The 14,980-nt window shown below is 33.2% G+C and overlaps 2 protein-coding genes across 3 annotated transcripts; both read left to right on the top strand.

Moving 5' to 3' along the window:
• The first annotated feature begins 4,200 nt into the window (after window positions 1-4,200).
• Window positions 4,201-10,588, top strand: LOC111366084 (hepatocyte growth factor-regulated tyrosine kinase substrate-like). Of its 2 annotated transcripts, none has more exons than XM_022986735.1 (10): window positions 4,201-4,345; window positions 6,491-6,547; window positions 6,811-6,878; window positions 7,479-7,689; window positions 7,762-7,865; window positions 9,032-9,107; window positions 9,241-9,300; window positions 9,384-9,434; window positions 9,545-9,623; window positions 10,249-10,588. In XM_022986735.1, the coding sequence occupies exons 1-10, from the start codon at window positions 4,265-4,267 to the stop codon at window positions 10,332-10,334; spliced, it is 873 nt and encodes a 290-aa protein (XP_022842503.1). In that variant the 5' UTR covers window positions 4,201-4,264; the 3' UTR covers window positions 10,335-10,588. The 2 variants fall into 2 exon arrangements, with proteins under 2 accessions (XP_022842503.1, XP_022842504.1); XM_022986736.1 differs by having other exon boundaries at window positions 7,765-7,865.
• A 755-nt stretch (window positions 10,589-11,343) lies between these two features.
• Window positions 11,344-12,245, top strand: LOC111366085 (probable E3 ubiquitin-protein ligase XERICO). Its single transcript, XM_022986737.1, has one exon. It carries the CDS (start codon window positions 11,353-11,355, stop codon window positions 11,944-11,946), a length of 594 nt encoding a protein of 197 aa, XP_022842505.1. The 5' UTR covers window positions 11,344-11,352; the 3' UTR covers window positions 11,947-12,245.
• The last annotated feature ends 2,735 nt before the right edge of the window (window positions 12,246-14,980 follow it).

The following is a 14,980-nucleotide window of genomic DNA, read 5'->3' on the forward strand; positions in this document are numbered from 1 at the left end:
CCTGAGAAGCATGATGTGGATACAAATGATTCCACGCAAGGTATGTAAAAATTAATTCGAAATTCAATTTTACATTTTTATAGCCAAATGAAACAAAATTTCCATTTCTAATTGTTGTTACTTGCAACATATAGCTACAGTGTAGAAATCGATGATGCAAGATGCGATCCACCGAAAGGATGAGGGTATCGTCCGAAGAGAAAAGCGCGCTTATTGTGTTCTCCCTACAGGGACCCGACGAAGAGGAGAAAGTTGTCGGACATCGATGCATACGATCCTTATCGAGAAGTAGATCCCGTCAAGGTTGAGGCTTTTTGCAAATGGATAGAAACTACATCTCCGTGGTAAATTATTACATATAGTTGCAAGTACATGTGAAAGTAATGACAGTATTACCTAAATATAATTTCGTGTTGATTTTGTTGTATGCACATCCAAATTATACATTTGCGCTTTTATAATGTGAAAGCAAAAAGTTTGATGGATCTTGTGAATGATGATGGTTAGATTAATGACAGTGTAGGTAGTACAACTTTAATGATTTTACAATAATGTCACAAAAGAATTCAGTTTCAATTGATTAGTTTATTTTTGTATATTATGAACAAGGCCCTATACCAGATACAAGAACTTTAATGAGTTTTACATGTACAAGTTTTGTCTTCCATTGTCATATTATTGCAATGTAAGATGTACACTGCTATCCTTATTTTCGTAATGACATAAAACTCGTTATGACCAGATATAATGATTTCGAAGTCGTTTCAGTTAAAATTGATACTAATATGCCTATGATCTCTGTGACGAACGCTCATGAAGCAAGAATAATGACCATTGTACTTTCGAACTTCTAAAATGGGACTTTCTACAATAATGGTTGCTTGTAAGCGCCACTTTCAATTTTCATCAATACAAACAATTTATAAGTGCTCTTATTTGACTTCTTAACTTTGTACTCAAAGTGGCACTTCACAGTTAGCAACTGCAATTTTGATATTAAGTCATATTTTGATGGAAACAACTGGTTGACTCGCACATCTAATCGTTCAAGAATTTTTACTGATGTCTCGTAACAGAGCGAACTTACACTTGCAAATACAATCTGAGCACATTCAATATCATTACCATTCACTATATTCCTACTACAGGGTTCATGAGTGTGTAACTCAGAATTATTGTCGTCTACTATAGAAGAATTAACTTCGTCATCTACTTTTTGGGGACTATATTCACTTACGTCAAAGCCATTATAATCTACAAATATTCCATCACCATTGTCATTGTTGCCATCGTTATCTGTTCGATCGTGTTCCTCCTCGTTGTTCATATTTTCAATTTGTTCTCCTCCATCTGTTACTAATAAACATCCTTCATCATCAAAATCTTCTTGATTCTCAACAACTTCATTTAAAAGACTTACATAAAGGAAAGTTTCTGTACAGGCAGATATAACCACTTCACGTTGTTGTCACAATCAATTATGATTGGTGCAACTGGAGCTTTGGACATTATTGGGACAAGAGTTGAAATCTCCATTTTGTATAGACTCGTATAGATATTCAATGCCTCTTTTAACTTTATCATATAGTTTCATGTAAGAAATTGTTTTTGCAACAAGGATAGACATTGTTTTCCCTTTGCCATTCCCAGGATACTTCCATTTTCATGTACCTTTAACTGCTCATATTCAATTGGATAACAAATCGATATCCATACCATGCCCATGGTGTCCATAACTTGTAATTCAACATATAAATTCATCAAATTTCAAACATCATATAGTATTGATAACAATATGTACGTTGTCATGAATTTCAGAAAACGATATCTATGTCGTTCACGATTTCATAAAATGATATGTATGTTGTGCTTACTCAAAAAATCAAATATATGTTTCACGTGAAAACAAAAGAGAAGAATAGTCAATCATCCTTCACCATTTCACATTTCACTTCAATTAATACTAAGAAATACAAATAAAGGGTAATGAGAATAAGATTGGAAGGTAACCCATTTAAAGCTCCAATCTAATCATAAAATGAATTTAAAATCATTATTGACAAATGAACACCACAAACACACATACAACAACATAAACAGATAATTCAAAACAATGAAGAAAGAAAGTGGCCCAAATATTGAAAATTTACCAAACCCTCTCTTCTTCTCCAAATGCCCAAAAGAATATAGCAAGACTTTATTATTCACTTCACCAAATGAATGTTCAAAGGAATGAAAATGTAGATTTTGTGATTTCATTAAGTAGAGAAGAAAATGATGATAAGAAAATAAGTATAGAGGCACCTACCGTGGTCGAGTCGTTCATAGAGGAGTGAAGGAGATTAGGGTTGGAAGGAAATTAAAATGAAAATTAGGAAAATAATATCATTTTACATACAATGATATTTTAATCTTTTACAAATTATATTTTTCATATTTAATAACGTCAGGCCTTTTAACTAAGAACCTTAGTTATTGGTCTTCTTGGACTATTGTTTAGTTTGATTAAGTCTTTTAAATCAATCCCCCTTGATTTTATGCAAATTTGGCCACCTTCTTGATAAAAAAAAAACAAAGAAAAGAAGAAGGATTTGCTATTCTTCGCATGTTGTTGTGTTTTTGCAGATAATCAAAATTGTTTAGGTGAAGTCTTTGCAGTGTGAAATGGTTGGTCATTTAGTCTCGGCCTGTAACTCAAGAAAATTCAATGGAATTTCTTGATTGTAGTTTGTTTTATTTATAAAAAATTATTTCAAGAATTTAGTAACGTTGAGTGAAGAAATTGATTAGATAAATTTCAATAAATTAGTTGATAATTTCTAGCTATGATAGAAAAATTCGTTACAATGGGGTCTCGCCCAGAATGAGGCCAAAAAAAATCCTCCCCAAGAAGAGAGAGAAAGGGGAAAAAAAAAGGTTATTTGAACATTATTTTTTTGGATTTTAAAGTTTTGAATTTATATTTTATTCACTAATAATAGTAGAACTCGAAATTTTTAAAATGTTAGGGAAAAAAAAAGGCGAGCCCACATCGGGGAGCGGGGTTCGGGGATCCCTCCCTGTTAATTTCCATTAAGTCGAAAGGTGAATTGGGTTTATTCATTTTGACCCCTCAAGATTTGATAAATTTCAACAAAATCCCCTATAATTTAACAAATCCAACAAATTGAATTGGATATCAATATATTGGGGGTTGGAAGGGGGGGGGGGAATCATTGCTTAAACTAGATTCAACTGTATTAAGCCCTCGTTTGAGTCCCATTTTGGGAAAAAAGAATGAATTTTTGAATAGTGTATTGATGAAAAATATATGGTTAAAAATTTTTGGATTTCAAGTAATATTATTTTATTAAAAAATATGTAGTTAAAATGAAGTCAAAATACTGTTGAAAAAATCATTTTTTTCCCCAGAGAACGGGTCTCAAACAAGGGCTAATTCTTTAATACACAAATAAATAATTTATTATATTTGAAATATTACTCAGAAAAACTATTTTTATTAAAAATAAAAAAATGAGCTAATTGTGGACTTCAATGTTGTTTCATCTGAATTATTAAGATTTTCATTTTTTCTAAATCACGTATTGTTTGTGTATTTTTAGTAATTAGCCTAATGTCATGTTAGAATAACTTAAAAAGACTTTCTATTTTTAAGTAGTATATTCTATCATTTGGAGAATATCTATAAATTTAAAAAATTCAAATTTTGAAATACTCCAACAAACTCTTTATATTTAAAACTTAATTTTACTACTCTATAAAAAAATTTATTATTTTTCTTTATCTTTTATTTTAACTAGATTTTTGAAATTATTTTATTATTTTAAAATTTTTGAAAATTAAAACACTTTAACTGTATTTAATTATAGAGAGTAAATTTACTTTGAGTGAATTTGGAGAGTTATACTCACTCTCTAGATTAAAATATGAATTTAAAAAATATCTTGGAGTATGATTTTAAAAATTGATTATTTAAAAATACAGATTATCTCATATTTAAAAACTCGAGATGCTGTTAGACTTTTATGTTAATTTTATATGAACCGAGAGTGTGTTAACATAAAATAAATTCACAAGATTAGGGATCAATTTGAGACAACAAACAAATTTCAGTGGCTCTGATGCAATTTCACTAAAGTTGAGACACCAATTTTACTGAAAATTATATAAAAATATGAATAAAAACAAAACAAAACCGGAGTAATCTGAGTGCAAATTCTTTTTGATCAAATCACAGTCGGAATTTGGAATTGAGGAAGCATCAATGTCAATGGAGCCCCCTCCATTCGAAGAATCCTCGCGCTGTAACGTCTGCAAATGCAGCTTCACCCCCTTCCGCCGTCGGGTACTCTTTTTGTTCGTTTCTCAGATTATTTCAATCGTTTCGGTGTTTTGTATAATTAATTGTATAGCGTGAATTTGATAATTCATTGTATGTTGGAATTCGGATCATTTGCATCTGGATTTTTCCCTTTTCCTTGTTTTTAATTAATTTAGAATGAGTTGATTGCACTGGATTACTGAGTAAGTTACTGAGATTATGGATAATGATCTAGTGGACTGAACAGTTATTTTATTGTTTGGTGGAGAAATTCGTGGGTTCTAAGTTTGGTAGATGGTGATGCTTCACGCAATTTGTGTAAAGGTTTAGTTTTTCTGAGTAGCTTAGGATATGGCAGATGTTGTGTGATGAATGTGGAAGAAAATGAAGGGGCTCAATGGTTGTTGAGTATTCAACTAATGAAGTACGTTGAGGAGAGATGAAGCTTGTAATGGCTATTGAGAAATGGAGTGTGTACTTGAATTGTTGAAATTGGGAGATGCAAATTACGTGCTTGAATTTGGAAAGGAAGAGTGAGAACCCTCACGAACAATTAATTATAATTTTTTTTTTTAAATGAATGAATTATGGAATTTAAGTAGAAATGAAGGACTAAATTGTGATACTAAAAGGTTTAAAATTCCTTGTAGATAGATGGTCATATGGTTAATGATATGAGATTAGTGGATGCATATTCTATATTGATAACAGCTCTGGGTGTTTAATAAGGGGTGAGGAGTTTGGGTAGATTCTAAGATTGAGGATTTCATGGAGATTCTGACTTGCTTTAGCCACTTTCTGAATGCAAACAAAATTGTCTTAATTCGCCAACTCATTTACTCATTTACCAGGTATTACATAGGGAAATGAGGCAGCCCAATGCTGATGAGATGTGGTTTAAATTAAGCAATTGAATTTAGAGTAATTTTAGCCTTTAGCCACTAGGAAAATCAACGCTTACTGCTTTGGGAAGTGATATTAATAGACTTGAACTTCATTATTTCAACTTTTGGTTGTCGTATTTGAACAAGTTTTACTGTTATCTTTGTTTTTGAACCTATTGTCTCATGCGTAAAGTCTTCTTTCAATGACAAATGTTGGCATATTGATAGGGATGACAAAAAAATTTGTATTGCCCCATCTTGAATGGTAAATGGGACGGGGACAGAGACGGGGAACATGGTCCCCAACCCAAAATTTCCCAAACTTGCACCAAATTTTTTATTTTACTTTTATGTTTTTCAATTCAAATCGTATCTAAAAACATAAAAAATATTTAAAAGTAAATAATTAATTAAATGGGCCGATAAATGGGGATCTTTAATTCCTGCCTCACCTTGTCCACTCCCAGCCTCCCAAAAATCCCCAGTGGGGCGGGAAGGTAATAGTCAGCCCGGTCCTTCCCATTGACATTCTTCAAATTCATGACAATTTTTGGAGTTGCACTATAGGTTTATTAAGTAACGCTTTACAAATTATGATCCAGTTTGATGTCATGTGCTAATTGAGGCTAGAATGAAAAGTCTCATGAGCATTGAGCACCCAAATTTAGGAATCAAATCCAGGAAGATATATTACACCTTGAGGTTTAATATCTCATTCTTTCTCTTTAAACAAAAGTAACATTTAATGCATATTGGTCTTGAAATGAATCGGTCTTGGCATCTTGCAACCAAGTAAACTTAAAGGCTGAGTGAACCCAATGATATAAGAGATATGTCCAATCAGGTTGGAAGGATTTGACCATGTTTTTTTCCCGAGTCAATTATCCTTTAGCAACTTTTGAGTTCTATTATCAAGGGGGGATTCACTGTTTAGCGGAGAAGAAGCAGCTGAGAAGGAAACTCGAAAGTTGAAACACCAAACAGGTTCCATGTTTTCCCTGAAGTGTATTTGTTGGTTCAATGTCTATGGCTCTAACTCTTAATGCAAGGCTGATGAAGGTGCCAGATAATAGATCATCGTTTTTATACTTTATGGTGAACTTAGGTATACATGCATGGACCTGTTTACATGAAACTGGAGAACTTTTCATGTGCTCTTATTTTTCTCCTAGTGACGAGACGGAGACAATCTCCTTTAGATATCTATTCCGCTGTTTTTTAATTCTATTTATTTACCAATTATTACCTTCTTTATGTCTTGTCATCTTTCCCTCCATTTTTGCAGCATCACTGCCGATGTTGTGGCCAAACTTTATGTGCTGAACATTCATCGATCCAAATGGTATGTACTCTATATATTCATAAATGTGTGCCTATGCATGAGGTATGGTCTACACATAAGCCTCCATTTGGCAAAATATATAAGTTATTTATAAATAGTTAAATTTCATTTTTTACCTTGTATTTCAATAGACCCACAAGTATAATCCGCTTATCTACCGCTTATTTCTATCTATTTATTAATTAAACCGTTTTAAATTCTTCCCGAACGGTGGCTAAGATATTACGTATTTGATTTCTCTGTTTTTCTCTCCTTTTGTTCAGGCCTTGCCACAATTTGGTATTTACTCTGGCGTGAGAGTATGTGCTCAATGTTTCAATAATGCCTCCAGGTAATTTCCATTATTTGTGAGTGTGGATTGTCCAAGCCAGAGTATATGTTTGACTTTCTAAGTTATCAAACGTAAACACTAACAAGTGATGAGTATTAATCAATCAAAGCCACAATGGGGCTGCTGAAAATATTGCCACCATATATTCACTAATAATTGCCTTCAATTCTAAAATACTAACTTTTCAAAAAGTCCAATCGCCAATCGATGCTCTTCTGATCTTGAAGAACAAGCTGTCTAATGTTGAATAATTTGGGTGATTCTCGGTAAAGATAGCAAATGTGTACATTATATCATGCAAGCATGCACCGTATTTAATCCTGGAGTTTAGGTTCAAATTTCTTCATCGTGCATTCATGCTTCTTGTTCATATTCAGTCTGTTTTAAGGCCGCCTTTGAATTATATTGTTAGCCGAAGTGAGATGTCTTTTTGATTTTTTCAAGTATGATTCTTGCTTATTTCACTAGCTTTCTCATGGCACAACCACAGAATTTTTGAGGAACTTTAAATTCATTTTTTACCATTACTTTTAGGTGAAAAGGTTTTGTTTTTGACATCTTCATGTATCAAACTTCCTTAATTGAACAATGTACTAATAGATCGAAGAAAGATGACACACCAGCTTTTTCAAATGGAGTTAATGCTGTAACAGATTCAGTTTCGAGGTTGGATATGAATGTAGTTGCAGTTACCAAATCTGAATCAACAGCTGAGAAACTACCAGTTCCTGGCATTTTAGAGTGCAAGTGTGGAATGCCTTTGTGTATTTGTGAAGCTCCAGCTCCTCGAATGGATTCTGTTTCCTTACAGGTAAGTGCTCACGTGTCTGGTAATGCATCTTGAGTGAGCCTTTTAGGCCTCAGGAATTTCATTTTATTGCAGCAGGTACAAACTACGTCCGTTCCCACAGTTCAATCGATTCCAAAACCAAAGAAGGCAGACCCAACTCCAAAGAGCAGAGGTTCAACATCAAACAGCAAATCCAGGTATACAAATGTTCGTTTAATTTGTTGATCTTCTCCCTACGTCCGTCTTGACATACACATTTCATGTCAAATATACATTACCTATTATTAGTTTTCTTGGTAAATTATACTAACCTATCTTTCTATTGGGCATTGTGATGCGTAAGATTGACCAATAACAACCACCAAATCTATTCCCAGTAAATTTTGATCGGCTACATGAATATACTCTAACCAGTAAATCTAGAAAATATTTCATAAATCACCTTTTTGTTTATGTTACATTTCATTACTCAATATGGTTTACTATGTGGCTTTGTTTTTAAGTAATGTAGGATCTTATAGTTATTTATGTCCAAGTCATTGTGATCCTTGACGTTATGATTCCATCTGAGACAAAATATTAAGTTGACAACTTAGAGTTTTTAGCTTATCATTTTCCTAAAATTTCTTTTTTGTAAAAAGTACTTTTTTATCAGTTATGAATTTGGTTATATTAAAGAACATTTTGGGCTTGCTACCTTGGCTTCCTTTTTAAGAGTTTAGTCCTTTGTAAAAGGTTTTACTTTTTAGTGCACTCCCCCCTGCATCACATTAGTTTCTAGCACGAATTTATATGGGAACTAGAGTTGAACCTCCAACTTTGTGGAAGTATGAAGAATATATGGAATAGTGCCTCAGATGATGGCTTTGAAGCTACATGAATTCAGAATCTGTCATCTGTGTTGGTGAGGCAAACAAAATAATGCATTATTGTCATCCCCTATGGAACTTGGAAGCAAGCTTCTAACAACATGCTCATGGTGACATAAAAGGTGATAAAAATTATGTAGTTGGCCCATGATATGGCCCAGATATTATATGGGAACTTGTGAGTTGTGACACTTGCAGCTCATGCGAAAAGGGCTATCAGGGTGTCCATCTTCAACAATGACATTTCTGTTAATCCAGGAGGTAAACATGACAAGAAGCTCATTACTTAGTATTGTTCCTCTAGATTTGGGTTCTGGGAGCGCAATGTGGAATGAATACCAAATGATCCTCCCTGAACTGGAATACAAAACCTTGCAGTTACTATGAACATCACTATTATATGCATCTGTCACAAGATTTCATGGTTTAATGTAATTAATTGTTTAATATGCTTCAGATTCTCTGTACTATGATTAATGTGGAATATCTTGCAGTACTATATTTAACCTTGGTCAAGCTACTAACAACAGCCTGGATAGATCATCCACGGATTATGACGTTAGTGGGGAGGTATGAGATCTACACTGTGATGGGTTGGTGAATATACTAAGTTTTCTATATATTATTTGCACATAAACAAGAACTTTGAATAGGGAACGATCAATCTCTCTAATTTACAAGTATTTTGCAAACTATTGCTTAGGGTTTGAGAGAAGCAATAAAAAATGGTGATACAGCTTCTGCTAAGAAGCTTTTGAGTCAGGTACCTTTTTTATTCTCAATGGTATTGTGACTTCTGGTGCTTTCTATGTGCTGATAGAAAACTGAATAATTTCAAACATGTAGGGAGTGGACGCAAATTACTGTGACAAACAAGGGTCATCTTTATTACATCTGGTACTCCCTCTCTCACTCTCACTTGCATCAATAGAACCTTTCTCACTGACTTGCATCAAAAGAATTAAGTCATTTGAATACTCATCTGTTGACTTGATTTAATGCCATAGGCAGCAGTTTTTAATCAAACTGAGATAGCTTTTGCTCTCATGGATCATGGAGCAAGCATGGTCTGCAAGAATTTACAAGGCAAGCGATTCTCATATCTTATTCAGTTTGATTGGTTTGTGGGACAGTCTTATGGTTTTGGGACACAGATATTGTTACCTTAATTGTTCCTGTGACAGTTAGAAAGAACGGATCATGTAAATTCATTGCCAAACCTCTATATCGTGCAAGCAATTGAACAGCCCTCGTGCTTGTCATTTGTGCCATTCTGCAAGCAAAATATGGCCTACTTTTCCTTTTTGCCAGTCTTTCTATTAGATAGTGTCTTCTCTAACTGTCAGTTGGCATGCTTCACTCATCATGTCATTCTGTATTAACTCCCCTGTTTGACATCCATTTTAATGAGTTCTTTTTGGGGGAAAATGAGTTTTGAAATAGTGTGGTTAAAAATTAGGAAAAAGTTTTCGGGTTACGTGCAAAATATTTTATTTATTGTGTGAATGTGTGATTGAAAATGGATGAGAGAAAAAAGGTTATGAAAAAATGGATGACAAACAATCAATATTCCAAAACTCATTTTCCCCAAAAAAAATCTTTTTAATGGTTTCCAAACAGTTGCTAGGTTTATATTCTTTAAGACTAGGCTGCAATAAGTTCAGTAAAGTAACTACTTTTCTTTTTACCATCTCACTGTTTGTGAATTCAGGTGAAACGCCACTAGATTGTGCTCCTGCCACATTGCAATACAGAATGAAGAAGAAGATGGAAGAAAGTGTACGAGTGGATCCATGACACGGCATTTATGAGAAACATTCTGTTTCTACGTTTAGATGTGGAAAGTTGGCTTGCTGTCTGCAACAACTGGTGATTGTAATCAAATGTTTTCTGAGATTTAACCATGTATTTGGTGTTCCTGATCAATGATCAAACCCTTAATCATAAAAACTTTGACACCCTTTTCATTCATCACCCATGTTGTGAATTACAATAGCAATGATGCAATAATCAGTTCCATTTTTAATGATGATATATTTTTGCTTCATCCACTATTTCTTGTTGTTTCTGTTTTCTTTTATTTCGGTGGTGGACCGGGGGTGTTTGCACATAAACTCTAACATCTGCAATTTGCTTGTGTATGGAGTATCACTTTCGTAATGCAAGATCCATAAACTCTTTTTAGGTTCACTGTAGGTTTTACATTGATGCATCCAAGTCCACGTATTCCCTTATTTCGCTTGAACATGTGTTCTTTTTCTCTGTATATCTTGATTGCATAATGTGAAACTCGAAAAAGTAACCTTGTCCTTTCATAAACAAGATAAAAATTAGTGGACATCTTCTATCTAGTAGATCGTAGTTGAAGCTTCCTGGAAGTTGAGGAGCACTAGAAAGGTGCATTTCAGAAGCCTAAAGCAAGTTGGAGTGGATGCAGATGCTGATAAAGTATTCCCTAACCAAATGCAGGTACCTATTTTAAGCTTAAAATCATCTTCCAAAGCTACTTTATGGTTGGATAAACATGTCTACTTTCCTCTTTTCATACATATGATATAACATTAGAGAAAGTTGAAATGGGCGGTGTGATATCAGATCTATGTGTAAAATGCCATCTTTTTCTTCTTTGGTACATCTTTTGAGGAGATGCTCATGTGCATGTCACTGATATACTTTTTACATGGCCAACATTTTGCTTTGAAGTCTCTTTTTACTCTTACTGGCTATGACAAAGTAAAGCAGAAAAAGGAAAATGACACCCCACCCACCCACATTTCCCCACACGTCACCCACTTTGTAAATTTCAGGTTGTTGTATGTACATGTCTATATCTATAAATATCTGCCTTAGGCCATTAAGAACTCTCCCCCCTCCCCTTCTCACCTTCTCTCTACTTGCAATTTCTATGGTTGTGAGTGATAATTTTCTGCTGTGCAAAGCAGCACTTGTGTTTGCTGTCACAAGATGTCTCTTGTCCTTTGCCCATACTCTCTTGAATTCAATAAGCCTGTTCTCTTTTTCGTCAGAGGCGTTAACACGAACTTTATTTAAATCCTCCTCTTCTTCTTCGGCCAACCTGAAGATGGTTCAGGACAGTCTCACCCTGACCACCTTCGGTGACATGACCCGTAGGTTGCCCGAAAGTCATGACACGTCGTGTGCTGTGTGCTTGAACCGGTTGAGGAAGAAAAACGAGGTGTGGGAGCTTAGAAATTGTTGCCATGTCTTCCACAAGCAATGTCTTGAGAGATGGCTTGTTTATGATAGTCGGTTGACATGTCCGCTCTGTAGGGTGTCGTTGCTAGCCGTTAGCCCACTTCCGCCTTCTACCCTGCAACTGTCATCACCGAGCTGGGCCGTCGAGCGAATGCTTTATTTGTTTGGCGATGATCTGCTTCCTTGTGATTGAGCCTACAATTTTGTTAAGGCCCTCCAATTTGGATCTTGAGATTAGCTTGTACATAAGCGGTCTGAGTTGGATCTATCATTTGTTTAGTGTAGAAAAAGTTTTAGGATTCTTAATTACCAAGAAAAATAAATGGTTCCCAAATCTTGTCTCATTAATCATGATTAGATACTTGTGATTGAAAATTATAACTCTTGTTTATACTTTCGTGCCACAAGAAATAATAAGATAGTTATTTCAAAATCGTAAAATAATTCGTAAAAACTATTTACGGAAATAAAATTTAAACTTCGTTTTGTATACTCAATTAAACTAGAAACCACTTGATAGTATATGGGGCTACAATATCTCTCTTTATATTAGAACTAAAGAAATACTCAATTTAATCCGCATGTAGAATTATAATTTAGTAAAATAGATCATTAAACTTGAGTATTTTATTAACCAATTTTAATTATTCAATTTATATGGATTGACTCAAGCAAGAAATGACTTAACATGCGAACTAAGGGGTGTCCTCAATTTAGAGTTTGATGAATTTTAAAATTTTATATAAATTGAAGTATCCTCAATTCAAATTTAAATATAATTCATTAAAATATAGATGTCCACAATCTAGATTTTTAAAAATACTTATAAATTTAAGTGTCCTCAACATAGATTTTAATAGGTAGTTTTCAAATTTAGATGTTCTCAATAATTAGTTGATTTTAAAAAGATTTTATTAAGTAGATAGATTTTGAAGGATTTCAAGGTAAAAATATAAGTACAAAGAATCACTAACAATTTTAACCCAAACCTAAAAATTTCACAACATTTCTCACCTCTTCATATTTGCTCTCTCTCTCTCTCTCTCCCTCCCCCCCTCTTGAATAAGATTTTCTTCTTCTTTCTATCTTACATTTCTCTACTGTGAAAAGATCGTGTATGAGAACTTTTCAATTGATGATAATTTATGAAAGATTACTATTTTTTGTTGAATATTGGGTGTGATTTTTTATTGAACTTATTTTTTCTTATTGAAACTATATATTGTTTACTATTTTATAGATGTGCTGAAAATTATCATGGTAATTTATGATTTCTAGTATGCATACTGGAACAACTTCGTCTTTCAATTTCTATACTCTATTCATTTTTCTTGGGAAGAGCGGTGTGTTTTCTATATATACCTGCAAATCCTAGTCAAGACATGAGAAGATGGTATTCCACAATTTTTTCTTTTGTGTCTGTATGGTCAATGAGAATTCTGGGGGTATGAAATTAATTGCTTTGTGGTGATGTATGTGTACATCTGTGTGTTTGTATCTCACAAGGTTGTGGGCTTTTGAATTAATTCATATTGATTACGACTTTGATTATTTAACACTACATATTTTTGTCCTCTCCCACTCTCGCATTTTGTTGACTATTGGGTGTATTTTTTATTGAAACTCTGTTATAATATTCAATATTTAACAAACAATTGAAAAAGGATTCGATCATCTTCTGTGATTTATTAACGTGCATATGTGTAAAAATGAGTCGTTAAAGAAGAAGTAAGAATTTGCGGCTTATGTTAAGCATATTTATAAATTTTACCCATAATCTATAAAATCCATTGAAATCTATAAAATCCATGAAAATCTTTTAAAATCTATAAAATGGAAATCCATTCAAATTTTATGAAATCTATTAAATTCTATCAAATTTCACACAATCCATGAGAATTTATAAATATTAAGAAATCTATTAAACTCTAAAATGGGGACACCCCCGTAAAATTGTACTCAAGTCAATTATTTCCTCAAATATTCAATGCTAATTAATTGAACGTAGTTGTTGTTGTTGTTGTTATTTTGTTTGTTTTTACAAAATATTTTGAACTATTTGCAACTTGCAAACTTCACAAGGATACAATTTGCTATATTCCAAAATATTATGCCGACTTAATATGAAGATATTCGCATGGTTTCGCGTGATTAGCATCTTCAAATATGGACCATACCTAATTAAAAGGACATAATTTCTTTTTTTATTTTATAAAGCGAATAAATCGACAAAGAGAGCCTAAAAATGGCTTTTCAAGGTGAAAAGCAATTTCTAATATATCAAATCACTAATAGTCACATATATTCTACGTAGACCGACTATAAATAACATTACTTTTTCTAAAAAATAATGTCAAACGGACCTGAATAGAAAGCAATTAATTCATTTGGCTATTAACACTGCACAGCATGTTGCCGACACAATTACTAGAAGATTGTAAGGCAGACAACAAAATGGGCTATCTACATTGTTTTTGGTCTTCCTGTTTATTAATAAAAAATTTGGTCGGTTTATATTTAAAAAATATACAATATAGGAATTTATTTGATCATCATGAAACAAACTAGCACATGGGAAACCACTAGATTTAAAAAAAAAAAAAAAAAAACATGAAATTTGAAAATCGAACATCCGAAGGAGGTAGGATTGAAAAGCATACTAAATGATCAAATCTTGAAGTTTTATACAATCTCGCTTAACCCAAGCAGAGCAAAACTGCTCCCACTCCACCTTTATTTTTTTTATGTTTGACTTCGTTCTTCAAGTTCTTGAAATTTCATACAATCTCGCTAAGTATTATATTTTTTAACATGCATGAGTACATTACAGACTCACTTACATTTGAAGTGGCCAAGTAATCCTTGTCACGGACCTACTCACATGGCATGACAAGATTGTTAACAGCTCGTTTATGATCAAATTATCCAAAAAATGTATCGACAATTTATTTTAAAAAAAAAAAAAAAAACTTGCAAGGAACGATGATGCGGGCTACGAATTTGAAGAGCAAGACATGACTTAGTTTTTCAGATAGATCAAACCGTTACACAAGTAGTAACGGAGCTAGGATTATCGTTTGAAGGGCGAAAAATATTTAAGTGACGAAATATACATATATTGTAAGTATATTATAAAAAAAATATTTAAATTATCAAGAATTTTAAAAATACTAAAATATTACGGGTGAGGGTGGTTGGGTCCGCCACGGATTACGAGAAAATTAAAG

This window comes from Olea europaea, chromosome 17 (assembly GCF_002742605.1).
Source record: "Olea europaea var. sylvestris chromosome 17, O_europaea_v1, whole genome shotgun sequence".
Lineage (NCBI taxonomy): Eukaryota > Viridiplantae > Streptophyta > Magnoliopsida > Lamiales > Oleaceae > Olea > Olea europaea.